We start from the raw sequence: 25,873 nt of genomic DNA, 5'->3' as shown, positions 1-25,873 counted from the left end.
TGAGTTAAAACACACGCGTTACATGCGCATCCTTCAGCACACCGTAACACTATTCCTCTAATTCTGGCGATCAATGAGTTAAAACACACGTGTGTTACATGAGCATCCTTCAGCACACCGTAACACTATTCCTCTAATTCTGGTAATCAATGAGTTAAAACACACGTGTTACATGAGCATCCTTCAGCACACCGTAACACTATTCCTCTAATTCTGGTGATCAATGAGTTAAAACACACGTGTTACATGCGCATCCTTCAGCACACTGTAACACTATTCCTCTAATTCTGGTGATCAATGAGTTAAAACACACGTGTTACATGCGCATCCTTCAGCACACTGTAACACTATTCCTCTAATTCTGGTAATCAATGAGTTAAAACACACGTGTTACATGAGCATCCTTCAGCACACCGTAACACTATTCCTCTAATTCTGGTGATCAATGAGTTAAAACACACGTGTGTTACATGCGCATCCTTCAGCACACCGTAACACTATTCCACTAATTCTGGTGATCAACGAGTTAAACACACGTGTTACATGAGCATCCTTCAGCACACCGTAACACTATTCCTCTAATTCTGGTGATCAATGAGTTAAAACACGTGTTACATGAGCATCCTTCAGCACACCGTAACACTATTCCTCTAATTCTGGTGATCAATGAGTTAAAACACACGTGTGTTACATGCGCATCCTTCAGCACACCGTAACACTATTCCACTAATTCTGGTGATCAATGAGTTAAAACACACGTGTGTTACATGCGCATCCTTTAGCACACCGTAACACTATTCCACTAATTCTGGTGATCAATGAGTTAAACACACGTGTGTTACATGCGCATCCTTCAGCACACCGTAACACTATTCCTCTAATTCTGGTGATCAATGAGTTAAAACACGTGTTACATGAGCATCCTTCAGCACACCGTAACACTATTCCTCTAATTCTGGTGATCAATGAGTTAAAACACACGTGTGTTACATGAGCATCCTTCAGCACACCGTAACACTATTCCACTAATTCTGGTGATCAATGAGTTAAAACACACGTGTGTTACATGCGCATCCTTCAGCACACCGTAACACTATTCCTCTAATTCTGGTGATCAATGAGTTAAACACACGTGTGTTACATGCGCATCCATCAGCACACCGTAACACTATTCCTCTAATTCTGGTGATCAATGAGTTAAAACACATGTGTTACATGAGCATCCTTCAGCACACCGTAACACTATTCCTCTAATTCTGGTGATCAATGAGTTAAACACACGCGTTACATGCGCATCCTTCAGCACACCGTAACACTATTCCTCTAATTCTGGTGATCAATGAGTTAAAACACATGTGTTACATGAGCATCCTTCAGCACACCGTAACACTATTCCTCTAATTCTGGTGATCAACAAGTTAAACTCACGTGTTACATGCGCATCCTTCAGCACACCGTAACACTATTCCTCTAATTCTGGTGATCAATGAGTTAAACACACGTGTGTTACATGCGCATCCATCAGCACACCGTAACACTATTCCTCTAATTCTGGTGATCAATGAGTTAAAACACATGTGTTACATGAGCATCCTTCAGCACACCGTAACACTATTCCTCTAATTCTGGTGATCAACAAGTTAAACTCACGTGTTACATGCGCATCCTTCAGCACACCGTAACACTATTCCTCTAATTCTGGTGATCAATGAGTTAAACACACGTGTGTTACATGCAGTGTTGTGCAAGTTACTTCCAAACTGTAATATATTATAGATTACTTATTACTGCTATTTAAAAGTAATTCATTACATTACAATATTACTGTCTCAGAATTGTAATGCGTTACATTACTCTTGTATTACTTTTGAGTTACTTTCACCAAAATAACTTCAGAAGTAGCTCTTAATATTCTAAAATGTAGGAAGAGGGTATTTTACATCCAGTAGAAGGCGGTATGATGAAGAATAATGACATGGGCCATCCAGGCTAACAATAGAGAATTGGCAAAAAAGTGAATGCTCAAGACAATGCAAGAAATCATGACGATCCAACTATGTTATGAGTATTATTTTAGAGGTAAAGTGATTATCTGGCAATATCTGGGAATAGCTTCTGTTCATAGACACAACAGAACGGTGTAAACTCTAAGTTATGACAATATGCGCATTTGTTCTTTTCTTATTGTTGCGACATAGTTGCGAGATAGTTATTTCGGTTTTAGAAAAAGGTTGTATTTGACTGCATTTGCATTTGACTAGCCTACGTTCTTGTCCTTATCTCTGATAAACTAAGCAATGCGCATCCATCTCGCGAATGTGCAGTAGGGATGAGTACGGTGGGGACATTTTCCCACCGGTTAATCAAAGTGTGATGACATCACCGGTAGCCTATCTGGGCTTTTAAATCACTAGTCTATTTAACCGAAAGGAACATGCGCACTGCCGCTTGGGCATTAATGATGGGAGCGGATACAAAGCGAGTGCTTTCAATGAATTCCTATAAAAGTTAAGCTTCCATATGAACTGAAAACGCGCCAGTGCGCGCACACCGTGAATGACAGCTCGTTATAAGCGCTCTTTGCGGCCAAGCAGGTTTTTAGTTTCGGTTTAAAATTAGCCTATTATTCTTAATGAAATGCACAACACAATGACAAACCCCCCTTTAATAGGCGCTTTTACATTTCACTTTGAAACCAAATCTTCCGCGATGTCAGCTCAAGATCACACTTTCGGATCATGCAGCAGACACCTTCCGTTTTTATTTGAACAGTCTGTTCTCTAACTGAACTAAATGACTGTATTACTATAAAAAATCTAAACGACGGTGTCACGGTGTGTAGTAGTCTTATTCTGTCATCTTCACCCAAGTGTTATAGGCATTAGGCCTATAGTTTGGCTCTGCAGCGCGCGCCTCGTCTCTCGTCCGTTCTTCGATGCGCTCGCCGTTGTGCTATTCTTTGAAACGACAGAGACTTAAAACCTTCTTTAGCCACTTTTCCACTGGCCAGCGCGAGCACAGGGGCTGAAATCATGCCTGCGGTACTTCTGTAAAATCCGCAATAAACACGTGCACCTTCACTGGACTATATATCACACCATATCCAAATGTACACCAGCAAGAGGGAGATGAATTGAAGTACTGAGCTGAAGGAAAATGAAGTAAATAGCTATACAAAAATATATCAGAAGCTGTCATTTAGTATTTAATTACTAACCTGGACACCACACGCGGCTATTGAATGACCACGAACAGGTAATAACTTGCATTTTTCATGCGTTAATGTATCGCGCCTTTTTTCCTTTCCCTTTTTCTTTTTATTGTATTTTTTTGGGTGGGGGGTGGGTAACGCAAGCGTTACTGGAAATGTACCGAGTAAAATATTACTGAAAATTGATTAGTAATGCCTTACACTACTGCGTTACAGCAAAAAGTAATAAGTTACTGTAATGTATTACTTTTGTAATGCGTTACTCCCAACACTGGTTACATGCGCATCCATCAGCACACCGTAACACTATTCCTCTAATTCTGGTGATCAATGAGTTAAAACACACGTGTGTTACATGAGCATCCTTCAGCACACCGTAACACTATTCCTCTAATTCTGGCGATCAATGAGTTAAAACACACGTGTTACATGAGCATCCTTCAGCACACCGTAACACTATTCCTCTAATTCTGGTGATCAACGAGTTAAAACACACGTTACATGCGCATCCTTCCGCACACCGTAACACTATTCCTCTAATTCTGGTGATCAATGAGTTAAAACACACGTTACATGAGCATCCTTCAGCACACCGTAACACTATTCCTCTAATTCTGGTGATCAATGAGTTAAAACACACGTTACATGAGCATCCTTCAGCACACCGTAACACTATTCCTCTAATTCTGGTGATCAACGAGTTAAACACACGTGTGTTACATGCGCATCCTTCAGCACACCGTAACACTATTCCTCTAATTCTGGTGATCAACGAGTTAAACACACGTGTTACATGAGCATCCTTCAGCACACCGTAACACTATTCCTCTAATTCTGGTGATCAATGAGTTAAAACACACGTGTTACATGAGCATCCTTCAGCACACCGTAACACTATTCCTCTAATTCTGGTGATCAATGAAGTAAAACACGTGTGTTACATGCGCATCCTTCAGCACACCGTAACACTATTCCTCTAATTCTGGTGATCAACGAGTTAAACACACGTGTGTTACATGCGCATCCTTCAGCACACCGTAACACTATTCCTCTAATTCTGGTGATCAACGAGTTAAACACACGTGTTACATGAGCATCCTTCAGCACACCGTAACACTATTCCTCTAATTCTGGTGATCAACGAGTTAAACACACGTGTTACATGCGCATCCTTCAGCACACCGTAACACTATTCCTCTAATTCTGGTGATCAATGAGTTAAACACACGTGTGTTACATGAGCATCCTTCAGCACACCGTAACACTATTCCTCTAATTCTGGTGATCAACGAGTTAAACACACGTGTGTTACATGAGCATCCTTCAGCACACCGTAACACTATTCCTCTAATTCTGGTGATCAATGAGTTAAACACACGTGTGTTACATGCGCATCCTTCAGCACAACGTAACACTATTCCTCTAATTCTGGTGATCAACGAGTTAAACACACGTGTGTTACATGAGCATCCTTCAGCACACCGTAACACTATTCCTCTAATTCTGGTGATCAATGAGTTAAACACACGTGTGTTACATGAGCATCCTTCAGCACACCTTAACACTATTCCTCTAATTCTGGTGATCAATGAGTTAAACACACGTGTGTTACATGCGCATCCTTCAGCACACCTTAACACTATTCCTCTAATTCTGGTGATCAATGAGTTAAACACACGTGTGTTACATGAGCATCCTTCAGCACACCTTAACACTATTCCTCTAATTCTGGTGATCAATGAGTTAAAACACACGTTACATGAGCATCCTTCAGCACACCGTAACACTATTCCTCTAATTCTGGTGATCAATGAGTTAAAACACACGTTACATGAGCATCCTTCAGCACACCGTAACACTATTCCTCTAATTCTGGTGATCAATGAGTTAAACACACGTGTGTTACATGAGCATCCTTCAGCACACCGTAACACTATTCCTCTAATTCTGGTGATCAATGAGTTAAACACACGTGTGTTACATGCGCATCCTTCAGCACACCGTAACACTATTCCTCTAATTCTGGTGATCAACGAGTTAAACACACGTGTGTTACATGAGCATCCTTCAGCTCACCGTAACACTATTCCTCTAATTCTGGTGATCAATGAGTTAAAACACACGTTACATGCGCATCCTTCAGCACACCGTAACACTATTCCTCTAATTCTGGTGATCAACGAGTTAAACACACGTGTGTTACATGAGCATCCTTCAGCTCACCGTAACACTATTCCTCTAATTCTGGTGATCAATGACTTAAAACACACGTTACATGCGCATCCTTCAGCACACCGTAAGACTTTTCCTCAAATTCTGGTGATCAATGAGTTAAAACACACGTTACATGCGCATCCTTCAGCACACCGTAACACTATTCCTCTAATTCTGGGGTGATTATCATATAGGCCGTGTTAGACGTTTGGCCACTAGATGGCAGCTCTCATTCTCCAGCATCCCCTCTTCATTTCAGTGCATCTCCTTTTACAGCCTCCAGTAGAGCGTCATTCACAAGCTTGGAGTGAGTAAATGGGCCTATATTAGCTCTTTTTATGTCTTTCTTTACACAAGCAGTGTGTCCTAATGACTATGAGTTAAAATGATGAGTTAAACACACGTGTGTTACATGCGCATCCTTCAGCACAACGTAACACTATTCCTCTAATTCTGGTGATCAACGAGTTAAACACACGTGTGTTACATGAGCATCCTTCAGCACACCGTAACACTATTCCTCTAATTCTGGTGATCAATGAGTTAAACACACGTGTGTTACATGAGCATCCTTCAGCACACCTTAACACTATTCCTCTAATTCTGGTGATCAATGAGTTAAACACACGTGTGTTACATGCGCATCCTTCAGCACACCTTAACACTATTCCTCTAATTCTGGTGATCAATGAGTTAAACACACGTGTGTTACATGAGCATCCTTCAGCACACCTTAACACTATTCCTCTAATTCTGGTGATCAATGAGTTAAAACACACGTTACATGAGCATCCTTCAGCACACCGTAACACTATTCCTCTAATTCTGGTGATCAATGAGTTAAAACACACGTTACATGAGCATCCTTCAGCACACCGTAACACTATTCCTCTAATTCTGGTGATCAATGAGTTAAACACACGTGTGTTACATGAGCATCCTTCAGCACACCGTAACACTATTCCTCTAATTCTGGTGATCAATGAGTTAAACACACGTGTGTTACATGCGCATCCTTCAGCACACCGTAACACTATTCCTCTAATTCTGGTGATCAACGAGTTAAACACACGTGTGTTACATGAGCATCCTTCAGCTCACCGTAACACTATTCCTCTAATTCTGGTGATCAATGAGTTAAAACACACGTTACATGCGCATCCTTCAGCACACCGTAACACTATTCCTCTAATTCTGGTGATCAATGAGTTAAAACACACGTTACATGCGCATCCTTCAGCACACCGTAAGACTTTTCCTCAAATTCTGGTGATCAATGAGTTAAAACACACGTTACATGCGCATCCTTCAGCACACCGTAACACTATTCCTCTAATTCTGGGGTGATTATCATATAGGCCGTGTTAGACGTTTGGCCACTAGATGGCAGCTCTCATTCTCCAGCATCCCCTCTTCATTTCAGTGCATCTCCTTTTACAGCCTCCAGTAGAGCGTCATTCACAAGCTTGGAGTGAGTAAATGGGCCTATATTAGCTCTTTTTATGTCTTTCTTTACACAAGCAGTGTGTCCTAATGACTAAATAGAAAAATTGTACATTTCACCTGAACAGGAGTCACTGCTACTGCCATCAGGCTCGCTGATCAACCTTCTCAACTGTATAAGGGCGCTTGTTTTAGACACAATGCTAAAGTTTGAAAGTCAAATGAAGTAAATTTTCATCCTAGCTCCACATGCACAGAAACACCTCTTGGTTGGCCTGCGCTCTGCCTCACGGGCTGTTTACACGGTAATTAAAACACAGCCTAAAAAGGCAATGTGTCCCCTGCCAGAACAGAGGAGGAGGTCAGAGCCGAGGGTCATAAATCCTCCCGCCGGCCACGGCACAGGCACACATTCCTTCAGGACCATTCCTGCTCCAGCTGCGTTGGAAACACTGAAATGCATTTGGATCAAAATCTTATCCTTTTTTTCCATTTTAACATCTAATAAAAGCATTAGCCTTAAAACACTTAATTCCATCTCAAGCCACTTGTGCTGATGGGGAGAAAAACTACTGAACCTTTTAGATCTAGCAAACCTGAATCAAGATTGAGCGGATGGATGGATGGATGGATGGATGGATGGATGGATGGATGGATGGATGGATGGATGGATGGATGGATGGATGGATAGATAGATAGATAGATAGATAGATAGATAGATAGATAGATAGATAGATAGATAGATATAGATAGATAGATGAAGGGTGGATGGATGGATAGATGAAGGATGGAAGGATAGGTAGATAGATAGATGAAAAGTGGGTGGATGGATAGATGAAGGGTGGATGGATAGATAGATAAAGGATGGATCATGGATGGACGGACAGACAGATAGATAGATAGATAGATAGATAGATAGATAGATAGATAGATAGATAGATAGATAGATAGATAGATAGATAGATAGATAGATAGATAGATAGATAGATAGATAGATAGATGAAGGGTGGATGGATGGATGGATGGATAGATGAAGGATGGAAGGATAGATAGATAGATAGATAGATAGATAGATAGATAGATAGATAGATGAAGGATGGATGGATGGATAGATGAAGGATGGAAGGATAGATAGATAGATAGATAGATAGATAGATAGATAGATAGATAGATAGATAGATAGATAGATGGATGGATGGATGGATGGATGGATGGATGGATGGATGGATGGATAGATAGATAGATAGATAGATAGATAGATAGATAGATAGATAGATAGATAGATAAAGGGTGGATGGATGGATGGATAGATGAAGGATGGATGGGTGGATGGATAGATGAAGGATGGAAGGATAGATAGATAGATAGATAGATAGATAGATAGATAGATAGATAGATAGATAGATAGATAGATAGATAGATAGATAGATAGATAGATAGATAGATGAAGGGTGGATGGATGATAGATGAAGGATGGATGGGTGGATGGGTGGATGGATAGATGAAGGATGGAAGGATAGATAGATAGATAGATAGATGGATGGATGGATGGATGGATGGATGGATGGATGGATGGATGGATGGATGGATAGATAGATAGATAGATAGATAGATAGATAGATAGATAGATAGATAGATAGATAGATAGATAGATAGATAGATAGATAGATAAAGGGTGGATGGATGGATAGATGAAGGATGGATGGGTGGATGGATAGATGAAGGATGGAAGGATAGATAGATAGATAGATAGATAGATAGATAGATAGATAGATAGATAGATAGATAGATAGATAGATAGATAGATAGATAGATAGATAGATAGATAGATAGATAGATAGATAGATAGATAGATAGATATTCCCTTAAATGGCAGTTTCTGACTCTAGTAGTGAATCATGTTCCAGAGGCTGTTCACTCTTGGGTTCACTTCCATAGAAAAGAGTGAGTCACTAATTGGCTATTTTATTAGGCTACTGTTAATGATCAGCGGTCGTTCAAAAACACAACTAACCCGTTTAGAACGGACAGCTGGAGTTTAGGCTACTGATGATGTCAATAAAAGTGAATGATGACTGGAAAACAAGATCTCTACATCAGTTGGTTTGCTACTTTAATTAGCATTCATATTTCTGTGCTTAAAAATTAATAATCCGCAGCTACAGAATAGGACTTTTTTTGAAGGTCTAAAAAATATGTTTTGGTCAGTTTGTAATTAATTAAAATGAACGAATAAAAAAAAACGACGTTGGTATTCATAAGAAAATTGTATGTTGGCTACTTTATGTAGAAGTGAATGGCGTCTGGAGTGATGCAGGCAGCGGAAAGCGAGTGAGTGACGTTATCTGAGGGCGGGAGGAGAGAGAGCGAGTGTGCGTGTGTGTGTGTGTGTGTGTGTGTGTGTGTGAGAGAGAGAGAGAGAGAGAGAGAGAGAGAGAGAGAGAGAGAGAGAGAGAGAGAGAGAGAGAGAGATCGGGCCACTGGACTCCATTAACGCAAAACCCTTCAGGAGCTCCGTCGCTGGACTTTGGCGATTTTTTTTCTTTTTTCGGGAACCTTCCTCATGCTAGGATTAAATACGCGGCTGAAGGAAAGAAAACGCGCAGGCTGTTGAAGTTTTGGGAAGTGAAGCGGTGTTTTGTGGATTTGTTTCGGCGGATTTGTGAAGGTTAGTGAACGCTATGATTTCACTCCTCTCAGGATTTGTCTGGCGTACTCCACAACTCTGAATAAAACCCCCACGTTTGCTCTGTTCAAAGCTTTCTGGGTACTCTGCTACTCTCAGATCCTACCCCAAAAGCGAGCAAACTAACTTTCGAGGTCGTTTTTGTGTGTTTTTCTCTCTCATTGACCGCTGTCTTTATTTAGTTGGCATTTGGAGCGGGGCTGCTGACGTCATCGGTGCCCTGGCTCGGTGATTGACCGTTAGTCGCACAGCTACAGGTTTAATATCGCAAATTTAAAACCTCCAGCATGATGTTTTGATGTAATTTATTAAACTATACGGCTGGGACGATTTAAAGGGATAGTTCACACTCGCACAAAGAAGAAAAATAAAATTCTGTCATCATTTACTCACACTGAGTTTTCATTTTAGGGAGACTGTCCCTTTAACAACAACTAAGTTACATGTAGTTCAAACAAACGAATAGAAATAATACTAATCCCATTCAGTTTAAATGTGACAAACTTTACAATGTATTGGCAAATCACATCTAATGTTTAATAATTTAATATGTAGTAATTCTAATACCCTTATTCATGTGTCATCCCTAAAAGAGCTTAATACATATATTTAGTCGTTTATTTACACATTTCATCATTGATGAAGTATTATTTTTACACGCATTGATATTAAAAGGATATCTCACCCAAAAGTTACAATTTTGTCATTAATTACTCACCCTCATGACCTGTAAGACTTTTATTCGTCTTTGAAACACAAATGAAGATATTTTGATGAAATATGAGAGTTTTCCTCCATTGACAGGCTACGCTACTGTCACTTTAAAGCCACAGAAAGATATTAAAGACATCATTAAAGTAACCCATGTGACTCCAGTGGTTCAACCTCAGTTTTATGACACAATATGAGTTTTGTGCAAAAAAAACAAACATAATTTACCACTTTATTTATGAAAATATTAATCTCCAATGCTACGTTTGCTCTCACCTCAACACATCGTTGTGCTCTTGTAAAAGCACGTTGAAGATTAGTATTTTGTAAATAAAGTGGTAAATTATGTTTTTGAAAGTGATAATCAGTGGAGGGACAGAAATCTTATATTTCCTTAAAAGGATTTTTGTTATGGAGCTGGGAAGACAGGTTTGGAATGGCATCAGGATGAGTAATTTCATTTTTTGGTGAACTGTCCCTTTAACTCAAAATGTCATGTGCGCTGCTCTATAATGTCCAAAATGTTGTCTAGATGGGCAGCTCACTAGCTATGGAGACTTGTTTGTCACTCTCAAGAGCTTTGCTTTTGCTCGTTGGACACTTGTTGCTGAAGTTGCCAGATTCAGATCATCATGGTGGTGATGTTTTGGCACTGTTTTAAAGGATGGCGTTGGACGGTATACGGATGCCGGATGGCTGCTATGCAGACGGGACCTGGGAGCTAAAGATGCACGTCACTGACCTCAACAGGGACGTGTCTCTAAGAGTCACCGGGGAAATCCACATCGGTGGTGTGATGCTCAAACTCGTGGAGAAACTTGGTACGTACCGCTTCACCTTTCAGTTTGAGTTTGCTGAGCCGAGGGATGCTCATGCCGACTGGTTTCATTGACTCATGGTCGCCTTACACATTATTCACTGGAAACTGGAATTATAGCACGCTGCATTCAGACATCCATGTTTAATGTGATTCATGGTGCTCTGATTAATTAGCGGATTTTTGCTACTTTTTGACAATATTGGCATTGACTGATAACTTCATTATCCACAGCCATGTCCAGTTTTGTAATACTGTGTGTTTTCTGTAATTATACTGTGGTGTTTAACGGTCACTAAATTGTATTGTAAAGGGTTGTTTTAATAATTTTGCACAAGGTTTCTTTATTGGTTATGATGGTTGCTAGAAGAACCTTTTAGGTTCCAGACTTTGCCCAGATGGTGGCATTTGAAATTTTGTTAGTGGTCGCACTGGTGCCCAACTCATAAGAGCGCTATAGATTATTAGTGTTTTTTTTTTTAGATTATTAAAACGGTTCATTGGTGCTCCCTAGGGATGGGTATCGTTAAGGTTTTAACGGTATTACTGCTCTTATCGATTCTGCTTATCGGTCCGGTACTTCAACGATATTCTTATTGGTACTTTTTGAGATTATATATATATATATATATATATATATATAACACACACACAATTAACAAAGATACACATAGGCCTACACAGTGCTTTAATTTCAGGAAGAATTCTAGTAATCAAATGTAAAATAACACTGCATAGTTTATCATAGATCCCCTAAATTAATGCTTATTAAAGCTGAAGTTATTCATTCAAGAGCTGTGAGTGATTTTCTCTTTGCATTTGGTTGTTTAATTCGCAGTAATTCGTCAGCATGTTTATTTACACCACTGCCTCTTTAAGACAGACGTGCAGATCTATAGGCGACTGATAATAGGCAGATGCACTACATTTCCTCCCGACTATATCCATAATAAGTACGTCCATTTTAGACACAAACTGTGTTTAAGAGACTCTCCAAGCCGGTCATTTTGACTTAGATGTTTGTGTACATTTGATCGTTTAGACGCGAGTATGAAACCGAAAGTGTAATTTGCTCGTCTCGTTGTGGCTGTTTTGGAGCGCGCGCCGACTTGGGAACAATCTCTTGCGCACATTTGTGCTTTTAATCGCTCTTTTTATTATTAAACGCGTCCCACAATTTACCAGCAGTAGCTAGACTATATTTTACAACAATCACTGATCGTGCTGATTCTGTCATTAAGTTTGAGTTTTAGGGAGAAATCTCTCTCTCTCTCTCTCTCTCTCTCTCTCTCTCTCTCTCTCTCTCTCTCTCTCTCTCTCTCTCTCTCTCTCTCTTCTCTCTCTCTCTCTCTCTCTCTCTCTCTCTCTCTCTCTCTCTCTCTCTCTCTCTCTCTCTCTCTCTCTCTCTCTCTCTCTCTCTCTCTCTCTCTCTCTCTCTCTCTCTCTCTCTCTCTCTCTCTCTCTCTCTCTCTCTCTCTCTCTCTCTCTCTCTCTCTCTCTCTCTCTCTCTCTCTCACGTCACGTCACGTCACGTCACGTCACGTCACGTCACGTGTATTTTCAAAAGTACCGACAGCAGAACCGGTAACGTCCGAGCTCTTTCAAAAATCACCCCCGGGGCCCGTTTAATACCGGGTTTCGGTACCCATCCCTAGTGCTCCCCTAAGGTTTAAAAAAATACTCTTCTATGGCATCACTGCAAAAATAGGTTTTGAAACCCTTATTTTCTGAGGATAGCGAAGTCCGTGCCACAGCTATAGCCATGATGCCACGTTGAAATCGCTTTCGGAATGATTTTTTTTTTCTCCAGTTTATGAGCGCTTGAAACATTGAAAGCCAATCAGAATCCACTGGTGGAAATGGTGGTGGATTCTTATATCAAACATCAGCCTCCATGTTCTATAGATAATTCATTGTTTAATAAAAAACCCTTAAAAGGGTGATGAATTGAGAAATCAACTTTCCCTTGAGCTTTTGATAAATAAAAGGTCATGATAATATAAGATTATCCTGTAAGTTTCAGAGCTGAAAACTTCCTTGTTATTCAAAGAAAAGCATTTATAGACACCAGGCGAAAACGATCGTGAGCTTCATCCTTACGTCATCGTGAGACAAACTCTACAGAATATTAAGCACGTGTAATTCAGTAGCCCCGCCCACCGACTCATTCAGCTGATCGGCTCGCTAGCCAGCAGCAATAAACAAGCTAAAGAAGATAGCAAGATATTGTGGAAGAACACAGGCGCTGCATAAGCTTCCTTCAGATCCTAATATTAGGAATATGTGATACTTCATTTATTTTTAATGAAGTTCCAGCTCACGTGGGGAAGACGTGTACATGTGTTCGCTTCATTTCACTGCGGAATTGTTTGTAAGCAAGTCTCAGGTGCTGGATTTGCAGACACAACGCTGTGCCTTCTATATTGGATCCGACAGTAATGGTGCAACAAACTTATTTAAGTAAAACATCTTTTTTATATGTAATAGCACTAGTCCCGGGGCTGTACTAGACCAAAACGTACGCCTGTCGGCAGAAATTCTCTCTTGATCTGGGCGCGCACGTGTGTGTGTGTTTACGCTTCTATCGACCGATTGTGCGGGTGCAGGCCATGTAATACAATCGTGGGTGGATGAGAAATAAATCATTGTGTTTGTTTGATAAAGACAAGGTGCAGTTGCCGCTTTCTAAACAACCCCCCCTCATGTGACCTGAACTGACAGCGGAGCTGAAGCTCATTAAATAAGCAAATCTTCTCCAATCCTAGCCGTGGGCGTTTACTTCCAAGTCTCCAGTGCGGCACGCAGTAGCGCGGGAAGGGGGTGCTGTGGGGGCTGCAGCCCCCCTCGTTATAGCATCAGCCCCCCTGGTTATAGCATCAGCCCCCCTCGTTATAGCATCAGCCCCCCTGGTTATAGCATCAGCCCCCCTGGTTATAGCATCAGCCCCCCTGGTTATAGCATCAGCCCCCCTCGTTATAGCATCAGCCCCCCTGGTTATAGCATCAGCCCCCCTGGTTATAGCATCAGCCCCCCTGGTTATAGCATCAGCCCCCCTGGTTATAGCATCAGCCCCCCTCGTTATAGCATCAGCCCCCCTGGTTATAGCATCAGCCCCCCTGGTTATAGCATCAGCCCCCCTCGTTATAGCATCAGCCCCCCTGGTTATAGCATCAGCCCCCCTGGTTATAGCATCAGCCCCCCTCGTTATAGCATCAGCCCCCCTCGTTATAGCATCAGCCCCCCTGGTTATAGCATCAGCCCCCCTGGTTATAGCATCAGCCCCCCTGGTTATAGCATCAGCCCCCCTCGTTATAGCATCAGCCCCCCTGGTTATAGCATCAGCCCCCCTGGTTATAGCATCAGCCCCCCTGGTTATAGCATCAGCCCCCCTGGTTATAGCATCAGCCCCCCTGGTTATAGCATCAGCCCCCCTCGTTATAGCATCAGCCCCCCTGGTTATAGCATCAGCCCCCCTGGTTATAGCATCAGCCCCCCTGGTTATAGCATCAGCCCCCCTGGTTATAGCATCAGCCCCCCTGGTTATAGCATCAGCCCCCCTGGTTATAGCATCAGCCCCCCTCGTTATAGCATCAGCCCCCCTCGTTATAGCATCAGCCCCCCTGGTTATAGCATCAGCCCCCCTGGTTATAGCATCAGCCCCCCTGGTTATAGCATCAGCCCCCCTCGTTATAGCATCAGCCCCCCTGGTTATAGCATCAGCCCCCCTGGTTATAGCATCAGCCCCCCTCGTTATAGCATCAGCCCCCCTCGTTATAGCATCAGCCCCCCTGGTTATAGCATCAGCCCCCCTGGTTATAGCATCAGCCCCCCTGGTTATAGCATCAGCCCCCCTGGTTATAGCATCAGCCCCCCTCGTTATAGCATCAGCCCCCCTGGTTATAGCATCAGCCCCCCTGGTTATAGCATCAGCCCCCCTCGTTATAGCATCAGCCCCCCTGGTTATAGCATCAGCCCCCCTCGTTATAGCATCAGCCCCCCTGGTGGGGGGCTGTGGACTAAAATTATATTGTATTTAAAACATGAAATGAAATAAAATAAATTAAAATAGACTGACATAACATACTGTGTTTTAATGGGATTAAAATAATGGGCCGTGGATAAGATATCAACTAATTAATAATTATTTTAATAATTCCTCAGGAACTGCTTTCGTCACCATGTCACCTCGCTCACTCTCGTTTGGTCATGGTTAGCAATAAGCAGCAGAAACGTATTTTTAGACTTTTTTTGAGTAACGTTACTACTAACACTGTTAAGAAAAGTAAAATTGGGAAATCTTCTCAAATAAAGTATGCAAACAACAACAACGTTGACCTTGACACCGACACAAACTCTGTTCAGACATCCACGAGGTTTGTGAGCTGGACGTTAACATGTAGCCTACTCTCACCAGTCTGCTGAGGTCGGGACACATGATATTTTACAAACGTGATTATGAATCATTATTTCTCCAAATATGCGCACATGATGGACTAAAAGCCCTGGTAGATGCTGGATATTGTATGTAGCCTATGAACACAAATAAAAAGAATGCTTTATGAGTGATGATTAACGTGTGTGTGTGTATGATCCATGGGCGTCGGAACCATTGTGTGTCGTGAGGACAAGACTCACCCACTTTTGAGGACCATTGATATTGGACCCACTCACTTTTATCGTCACTTATTCAACACGTCTGTTTACTACCCCTAACCGAGAAAATCGTATTAGGTGTTTTTCTCTTTTTTTCCCCCCACTTTTCTAATATTTTCTCAATTTTTATTGAAAATAAATGCCTTTCTGATCTGTGATGTGAAAAGGGAGTAGAGCGAGTTCGGCAAAAGGCAGGGCAAATAACTCAGTGATTTCCGTAATTTTGTCTGGCGCAATCAATCGTTTAGTAAACTGCAGTATATTTGTATCTATAACGTTAACGTTACTCATGCAAAAACAAATTCTGAGACCACCCACAGTTTTGCTTCCGACACCCATGGTATGATCGCGTTTTAACAAGTAATTAATTTTAAACATCAATAATCTGGGGCGGTGGGTCCGTCTGTGCTCTTTGACGGTAAAGGGGGGTTCTACTACAACATGCACCTGTCTGGTCGCCACTGACAACATAATGACGTCACACATTTTCCGACCCAACTTTCAGCCCCCCCGGAATTAAACGGCTTCCAGCGCGCCTGGCGGCACGTCCATCAAAACCCAGCGTTTAGGAGACAGCCTCAAAACCAGTGTAGAAAATAGCCTATAACTTATTAGTTATGATGTTTTTGAATATAAAAACCACACGAATGTCATTAGTTGACCTCAGACAACAGTATAACATTTTAAAAAAAGCCAGTTCATGACACCTTTAATGGCCGATTATTCGCTTGCATTATTAACTCTTTCCCCGCCAGTGTAAAAAAAAAAAAATGTTGTATGAATATCTAAGCACGAATATGTCAGGAAAGAGCAGACCATCTGCTTTTAAACAACAACATAACATTCCTTTTATCAACACTTGTGGGTGCGTTTCATTAATAAAAGCAACATTTTGCGCAAAAAGCTGTTTTTGTGAAAGACTGCATCCAGATGGGATTTAGAGCGATGATCAAAACACAGATGGAGTAGATGGAGTCCATTAACACCCCAAAGCTTCACAGTCCTAGAGCTCGCCCTGGGTCCACATTTCATTCAGTAACCTTAGGCCGTTTTGATTTATATGATGTTTAATGATCGCGTTATTTTACATATGCATCTGATTACTTATGAGACTGCATATTTCTGCATAAATCTAACAGTATTCAAGTTCAGAAATTAAATACTTAAGTCATTGTATAAATAATTTAATTAATTGTTAACACAAGTCGTTGTCTCTTTCTCTTTTGTTGTTTGATCACTATGTTGACACAAGCAGCTGTGGGTTTATTAGGCTGCTGTCCCTTTAAGAGGAACGCACGGATCTAATATAAATGACACGCAGCCATTTCCTTTCTCAACTGTTTACTGCACATAACTGACTGTGTTAATTAGGATACTCAACGAGACGGCATTTTGCGTGCATTCGGCTCGCAATTTTTTAGCGTCAGCGTGGCTCTCTGTGCGTGTGTGTGCGTGTGTGCGTGTGCGTGCGTGTGTGTGCGTGCGTGTGCGTGCGTGTGCGTGCGTGTGCGTGCGTGTGTGTGTGTGCGCGTGTGTGCGCGTGTGCGTGTGTGTGTGTGCGTGTGTGTGTGCGTGCGTGAGAAAACAGAACACAGAAAACAGTGTGTGAGTCCTCTTGCCCTTGATGCTTGACTTAACTTAAACACCCATGCAAATGATAAACGTGTACTCTATGATAGTTAAACTTTGCAATTAATCTGCAAATCACATACGTTCTGAACCGGGGAGCAGCTGCCCGTACGGATCACAGATCAACTGCGATCTTTATATATCGCGTATTAGGGATGCGCGGTATACCGGTACTGGAATTTGGTATATTTTGGTGTATGCTGCTGTTCCGAAGTTCACCGCTAGATGGCAGCGCGCTACCCAAACTGACCCGAAACAACCGGCAAATGTGACAACAACATAGACGAACAAAATGAATAAAGCAGTTGAATCTCACTCAAGATGCCCAAAACGAATGAATAAAGAGAGGAGTAGAAGTGAAATTTGTAATTACTTTGCTTATAAAACTGATGAAGAACCATCAAACCTAGCCAAGAAGCATCTGACGCTATCCTGACTTTAAGACTTCTGAAGAGATCGACAGGTCAGTGATCATTCAGACCATCTCATTTAGACATTTATTTTCTTTTTACACTGATCAACGCACACACACAGCCTAACATAAGAGCGAATATCACAATCTCCAGCTTTCGTTTCAGCCAATGACATTTAGATCTCATAATATTTGCACACGCACTATTGCACTATTTACATTCGCGTTAAGCCGGGTGCACACTGTGCGAATTTGGCCACGATTTGGCCGTCTGGGACAAATTTAGCAAACCCTAAAAGATTCCTCAGATCCTAGGCTAAAATCTGACGTCTTTGGTCGTTAGTTTGACATGTTCACCGGCAGCCGATTAATGAGCGCTGCGATCAAATTTTACCTCGAAGACGAAATTCTGGCAGTGTCAGAAGATTTGGCACACAATCCTGCAGTGTGACTTCTCCTACGACGACAGTCATATATCTCCGTTTTTCAAGACAAACTATGACCAAAACGAGAGCTAGAGATTTCTTTGTAGCCAGCATTTCAGTCCCGCGTGTAATGCAGCTCACCGTCACCGAACGCCTCATTCATTGATGATTATAAAGCTCCGGGTGAGTTTTCTTGCGCGCGTCCGTTTTTAGCGCGCCTTAACTATCGTGCAGTCTGACATTAATGTCAACTGAGATCTTACAGTGTGACATGGCGATCATCGAGGATCATGTTCGTACAGTCTGACAAGGGACATTCGCAAAGGATTTTGAAAAATCGCACAGTGCGCGGGACCCATATGACACAACCGACTGTGTTTGTGGATACTCACTACAGACGGACATTTTTACATAATTCTGTGTGTTTGACTGTTTAAGGTAGCCTCATTTTTAATGTGCGAGTTACAGGCGTGTGTGTGTGTGTGTCGTTGTTATGAGCTCATATCTCCTGTAACTGTTATTACGAAATGCTCTAAAATGGCTTGCATGTTCAGATGATTTCCGTTCTCCATCCCGAGACGAGCGTGAAATGTTGAATCGGATTCTGCAGATTGCTTTAGTGTAGTGCGATGTCTTTTGAAACCAGAAGCAGTTTGCTAATTTTGAGAGATTTTTGCTACAATTATTTCTCACAAGAAAGTTTTGAAATGACTGATTTGGTGTGATAAGCTTTGCTGATTAATTTACTAATAAACATTTGTGGTAATTTCCCACTTTATAAACTCAAAACTTGCATAATTAAACTCATTCTCGTGCAATATACCCGCGCTAATATCAGACCGTGTGGTGTCGATTTAATATCGGTACTTTAGTATTAGATTGTGGTGCCGTACCGAAGCCAAAATTGTGGTATCGAGCCATCCCTATCGTGTATATATACGCGTACATTATGATATCGATGGTTAAACGATATATCGTGCAGCACTAGCGGGGAAAGAGTTAAATGGGTGTGTGTGTGTGTGTGTGATATATTGAGACTAATGTATTTTTGATTAGAAAGAAAAGTGTGGAATAATATTGAATGTGGTATAATTTGCTTCCTTGTTGTTTGTAGGTATAGAACAAAACCTCCTTTGTTTTCCACACTCTTCCCACTCCATGAAGATGGAGAACACATGTCCACTGAACCTCCCTTGTGGAGGTTATTATTAGCATTATTAGCCGCTACATTTTTCTGGTTTTACTGGATGTGTTGCTGTGTTGTTCGGTGTGTTTGTGAAACACTGACCTCCTTAAATGCAGTCGGCTCTTAATAGTGTCTGAAAAGTGTTGCTGTAAACTATCAGCTGTGGCATCTGTTGTTTTTTTTCTTTGCTGTTGAACGAGGCGAAACAGGACCTCATGTGGCTCTGCCTTCATCTTCGACCAAAGATGTAAAGAAAAAACAGCTTTGTTTGAGGGGAAATGTGTGAGAACTCATCTAGCCATGGTCATTAGGATGGTTACCCATCATGCTCGTGCGTTAACCCTGTAAACTCTTCAGGAATGTGTGGCGGCGGTACGAGAGAGGTTGTGCTAGTTTAGAGCACATGTTAGGCTATTAACCTCTCGGAGAGAAACACACTCTCAGACTTCATTTCTCAGGGCTGGGACACAAACATGATACTCGGAAACCTGCTTTTTGTGCTTCATTTCTGTTTTCTGGTGTTTAGAAAGGATCATTTCTGATAATGCTTAGGTCTCTAAATGATCATCATGATCTGTCTCACACAATCTCCTGCTGTCCGTCTGTCTCTGATTGATAGTTCAGAGTTCAGACTCTTTTATCCATTAAAAGTCTTTTAGTGTAATTGTCGAAGCATCTCCGTCAGCTCTTTCTGCTGTCAAATCTGACCAGATTTATAAAGGAAACACAAGAATAACTTTAATACTGCTTGTCTTTATGTGATTATCCATTATCATCATTTATTATAAAATCCTGAGTATGATCATCAGGATTATTAGTCAATCATCATTGCAATGCATTATATGTTTAAATAAAACTAAGCATTTAAATTTCATCTTACGAAGACTTCTTATTTGCAGGTATTGATATTCATATGTATTTTATGTAAATATCTTGTTATAAAGACAGTAGATCAATCCCATTTATTTAATTTAATCTTTTTGGTCATATAAATATCAGCGTCTGCATCAAAATGCATGTTTTTGCTGCTCTGTTTGAGCTCCATATTCTCACTATATCACACTGGATGAGCTATGAAGCCTGATGTATCAGTTATAATACTCAACAACAACAAAACACACTTGTCTAAATGTTCAGTAAATGTTTCAGTAAAAAAAGAAGTGTGTTTTCTTACTATTTCTTCATAAGTCGTGCTGCACGGGGTTAATCAGATCGACGGCACAGTGAGTTCTTGGATGCTTTGTGCTCTTGGTTTGCCAAATAGATAATATGCACATGTTTATTTTCTATTTTTGACATCTCGTGGAATATGAAGTTGATTCTGGATACCTTTCAAACAGAGATGATGATTCTGAACAGGCAAGTAAACACACTAATATGTAATTTACTAGAGGTTACTGCAGTCAATTTCAGATGTTTATTAACTAGGGCTGGGAGAACATCGCGATTCTCTCCTGCGCTTCTGGATCTTAGTTTTTAACCGGATGTGTGCTTTAGAAACACTCGTATTCTGCTTGCTTCCAGTAACTCACACACACCACTTAAACCTTCAATAAAGTAATCTTTCATAATTTGAAAGGTTGAAGCGAAGGACACTCGCTGCGAGACGGCAGTGTCTCGCTGTCGGTATTTTCCTGAAATGCTCAGCGAAGGCATCGTATATGTCTGTATATTTGTAAAGAGTGCTCGTGTGTGTGTGTGACTCCGTATAGTGGTTTAATTTACTTGCATCTCAAAATGGGTTTATGGCGCAAAATTAAAGGGTACACATTACAACACACACAGTTTCTCATGTGTATCTTGAGTACCTATAGAGTAGTATTGCATCCTTCATATCTTCTCATTTTATCATATTTATAAAATACAGATAGGCTGTACTGATTCTTTCTGAAAACAGCAGAGCTCGTGGAGGCATGCAGTGGGTGGAGCTAAAGAGTCAAACACACACACACACACACACACACACACACACACACACACACACACACACACACACACACACACACACACACACACACGTACGTCATTATTACTGGATAACTGAACTAGATTCACTATACGTCTTTGTTGTTCATGTTATATGCACTTATGCGCTGAGATTGCCAACAAAACACACACATTTGATGCAGTTTAACTCCACGTCTGCGGTTTCCACTCATGACCGTGAACAAACACACACACTTGCAGAACACCGGAAACACAAACTGCATCCACTGTTTCCTTCACGCTGGGTTATTTGAGAAAGTGATCTTTCCCACACAACCAAAAACTCACTTCTTTATTGTCATTGTTGATTTCGTGGTCTAAAAACTAAATGCCAGCGCTGCCGACAGCTCCCGTAACCCGAACAAAGCTTGTGTGTGTGTGTGTGTGTGTGTGTGTGTGTGTGTGTGTGTGTGTGTGTGTGTTCTCGTCATTTAGGAGAAGTGCCCCTACAAACAATTCCGCCCTTTATGATGTTATACAGGGGCATACTGTAGAAAAACTTTTCCAAATGTGTTTGAATCCTGAAGTAGTGTATTTGGCACAGAAATACTCGAATACTTCACTTCATCTCCTTTTTTAAAACTTTGCCTGTGTTTATCATGTAAAAAAAGTCAGAATGTTTGAAATAGCATTAGACTCCTCCCTCCTTTAAGATAAACACAGTCAGGAGAGGACAAACCACATCTTGTGTTTCAAAAGAGATCTGTGTGTGAACGCAGTGGCACTCAAACAACTGTAAAGATAAGAGAGACAAATCACTCACAGCTCTTGAATGGAAAAACGTTCAAATGCTCTTAAATACTGAAAGCACTCTTTGTTTTTTGCTTGTAATATTCTTCTTTTTATTATTTACTCCTTGAGAAAAGTGAGCAGCAAGAGTAAGATGCTGATTCCGCCGCGGGCCTGTTAATACTGGGGATATGTCACCACATTTGTTTTTTAACTTGTAAACTTATTTTCGTCTGTACCTCAGCTCAGCGCTGAAAACTACGGAAGAGGATTAGGGCCAAGCAAAAAAAAAAGCATCTCAAGATTAAAGTCATTATAATGCGAGATTAAACTCGCTAAATTTCGAGAAAAAAAGTCGAGATACAATCTCGAGAATAAACTCATTACATATCGAGAATAAAATCGTTGTTTCGAGAAAAAAAGTCGAAATAAACTCTTGAGAATAACGCATTCGATCAGTGTTCATTGCATAGAATACTGATAGAGGACATTAATATAATTTTGTCATAATTAGCTAAAGTTGATAGTATTTCTTTGTTACTGAAAGAAAGTCTGAAATATAGCTTGACTAAGTGATCCAACTCTGCCATGTCCTCTATCAGTATGCTATGAACACTGATCGAATGCGTTATTCTCAAGTTTATTTCGACTTTTTTTCTCGAAATATAACGAGTTTTTTCTCGAAACACAACGACTTTATTCTCAATATTTAATGAGTTTATTCTCAAGATTTTATTTCGACTTTTTTTCTCGAAATATAACGAGATTTTTCTCGAAACCCAATGATTTTATTCTCGATATTTAATGAGTTTATTCTCAAGATTTTATTTTGACTTTTTTCTCGAAACAGAACGACTTTATTCTCGATATTTAATGAGTTTATTCTCGAGATTTTATTTTGACTTTTTTCTCGAAACAGAACGACTTTATTCTCGATATTTAATGAGTTTATTCTCGAGATTGTATCTCGACTTTTTTTTCTCGAAATTTAACGAGTTTAAACTCGCATTATAATGACTTTAATCTCGAGATGCTTTTTTTTTGTTTGTTTGGCCCTAATCCTCTTCCGTAGTAAACCAATGAAATGAGTTACTTGACAAAAGTGCATGTTTTTCATCATTGAGGATTTCATAAAAATACTATTAAAAAATCCCGTCTCGTTCTCGTGAACCCGATCTCGTGTCTCGTTTTGAGATTATTAGTGTCTCATTACAACCCTAGTACTTATAATTACATATGTAGGCTAAATATACAAAAAAAAAAAAAAAAAGAGATTTTCAAGGTCGGTAAACAAACTAAATCAACAACTGTGCGGTTGAATATGAATGCACTTGTCAAAGGCTTAATAGACAGAGTCGAACTGTTGTAATTTAGGAATATATTATCGCGTTGGTGTTTGAATCGAGATCGCCTTCTCTTAAGGATTAAACGGGCAGCTCTGATGAGAAGTAATGGATGAGGTGGATCGGTCATAGATGTTTTGGGAAATGAAGAAGCTGTGTCTTGCATGACTAAAGACACTTGCAGTTTAAAGTTGTTTGTTTTTCTCTTGAGATGTTTGCTACTAATCTTTCCCTTCACCCTGCTGTGATATTGGTGCATATTAAAGAACAGGCGCCTCTAAATTGTTCTCAAATGACCATCATCACATGCTTTCATGAGCTCTGTGATTGGAGGAAAGGGGTCGGATGACTCTTCTTCTGTCGTTTTGCCCTTGTAAGATAACTGTAAGCTCGACCAGTCTGTCCTGCTTTAAGACAAAGATGCCCTACGCCTCTGGCGCTTATGACCTTCCCGTGTCATGAAATCCTTTGTGTACCTTTGACATGATATGCCTGTCCTGCACATTTATAGTGTGTTGAAATGAAGTTTGTTGTTTGGGATTTACTGCACTTGTAGTGTTTGAATGCATTGCGAGTTTCAGGTTAACTTTAAATTGACATCTGTGCGATTCCAAATAGTCTGTTAGGGTGCGTTCACACTTGTCATGTTTGGTTGGATTAAAATGAACCCTGGTGCGATTGGTCGGTTAGTGCGGTTCATTTGTACATGTGTGAACGCTGCCATCCGAACCAAACAAGAGTACAGAGACCGCCAAAAAGATGGGTTTTGGTCCGCTTCCAAACGAACTCTGGTGTGGATCGATTGATATATGAACACAACACGGACCATGGGTTAGGGTTAGGGTTAAGACATGTCAACGGACCAAAAAACGGGCGTAATGTCACAAGATGCGACGCAGGGATGGAAATTAACTTTTTTGTCCACCGGCCACAGTGGCTGGTGGATTTCAAAATCTACCAGCCACTCAATGTTTTAACCAGCCACTTTCTTGTTTATAACCGACAATGTGTAACTGCACGTGAAAATTAATACTACAAGCTCTACAATACTTAAGCTGTTTATTTAATCTCAAATCTCAATGAAATACTGAAAAATTTTTCTTTCACTCTAATACACACACAAACCATGAACTGATATACATTTCATTAAATGAGTAGGGCTCTGTGTGCTCTTTTTTTTTTTTTTTTTTTTTTTTTTACCTGGATGTGGCATTTGGATGATTTGTGGTCTTTTATGGCTTCCAGTTAGGTTTTTAGTACCAACAATGACACTACTAGTTTTGGCATCTCCTGAAGCGTGTTGACGACATACCGAGCAGAACATTGTCAGTAGGGATGCACCAAAATAAAAATTATTGGCTGAAACCGAAGCACTAAAAGAAATTTAGCCAATTATCCATTGCATTTATGGCTAATGCTATGACTGTGATTTATTATTTGAAACTTTAATATTAATTAATGCAATTGCAATGCCTTGATTTTTAGTAAAGTTACAATTACAAATTATGCAAATATTTATTTAGCAAATTGCAACAACCCACAGTATAAAATAAAATTCAAACTAAAATGTTTAACTCGACCTCACTCATGTGTGTATTAAATAATAATGTACAGGTCTACTGGCCTGCAGAAAGGTACAGAAATTGAATAAAGTAATCAAATGTAAAATAACTGCATATTTAACTGTTTAAATGAAAGATTAATCCTTAATAAACTTACAAAAGCTATTCAATCAAGAGCAATGAGTGATGTCCTTTTGTTTGACATTAAACAGAGTAAAGGCGACTTCCCCTTTAAGACCTAATAGAGGGATATGCGTCATCTTTCACGACTGTATAAAGTTCACTTAAGGCATATTCAGACTATGTCTGCTAGAATACTCATCAAGATGAACATGTTGGCATACTTTTTGTGTGAGTTTGTCTGTTTAAGCACAAGACTCGAAAGATAACTCAATATTTGCGCGCTGTGAGACGGGTGCGCGCTTCCGGATGACAGTGACGGACCTTCTCTCAGCGCGAGCGCGAGTTCTTATTCGCGTCTTCTGGCACTACATCAGGGTAATGACGGCGAAAACGACTGGTCAATTCGGACATACGGCAGCGCTCGCATGCACTGAACACAGTTTATAAAGAGGGGAAACAGTATGCTATTTTTATTTACCCGCCACGGTGGCCGGTAGGTGAAGCGAGTTTACCCGCCACAACTCAAAATCACCCGCATTTGGCTGGTGGCGGGTGCTAATTTCCATCCCTGATGCGACGCATAGTCAGCTGATTTGACTACGCGGAAAGATTTATCGGTGTATCCAAAATGAGTAACGTTAACGTTAGAGGGCAAATTTGGAGCAACGAGGAGGTAAAGTGCCTCATCAATATTTGGTCAGACGAGCATGTTTTGAAAATACTAGAAAAAACGCACAAAAAGC

At 40.6% G+C, this 25,873-nt stretch overlaps 1 protein-coding gene across 4 annotated transcripts in view; it reads left to right on the top strand.

The window, feature by feature from the left end:
* The first annotated feature begins 9,325 nt into the window (after positions 1 to 9,325).
* The window catches only part of fermt2 (FERM domain containing kindlin 2), a 110,345-nt gene continuing 93,797 nt past the window's right edge, over positions 9,326 to 25,873 (top strand). For all 4 annotated transcript variants that reach the window (XM_067456226.1, XM_067456229.1, XM_067456228.1 and 1 more), the window contains exons 1-2: positions 9,326 to 9,536; positions 10,929 to 11,086. In XM_067456226.1, coding sequence (XP_067312327.1) covers positions 10,930 to 11,086 — 157 coding nt within the window. In that variant the 5' untranslated portion in view covers positions 9,326 to 9,536; position 10,929. The remainder of the gene's footprint in view (positions 9,537 to 10,928; positions 11,087 to 25,873) is intronic.

Source organism: Pseudorasbora parva, chromosome 10, assembly GCF_024679245.1.
Source record: "Pseudorasbora parva isolate DD20220531a chromosome 10, ASM2467924v1, whole genome shotgun sequence".
NCBI lineage: Eukaryota > Metazoa > Chordata > Actinopteri > Cypriniformes > Gobionidae > Pseudorasbora > Pseudorasbora parva.
The sequence above is the reverse complement of the archived record's forward strand: the minus strand, read 5'-3'. Positions and strand labels throughout refer to the sequence as shown.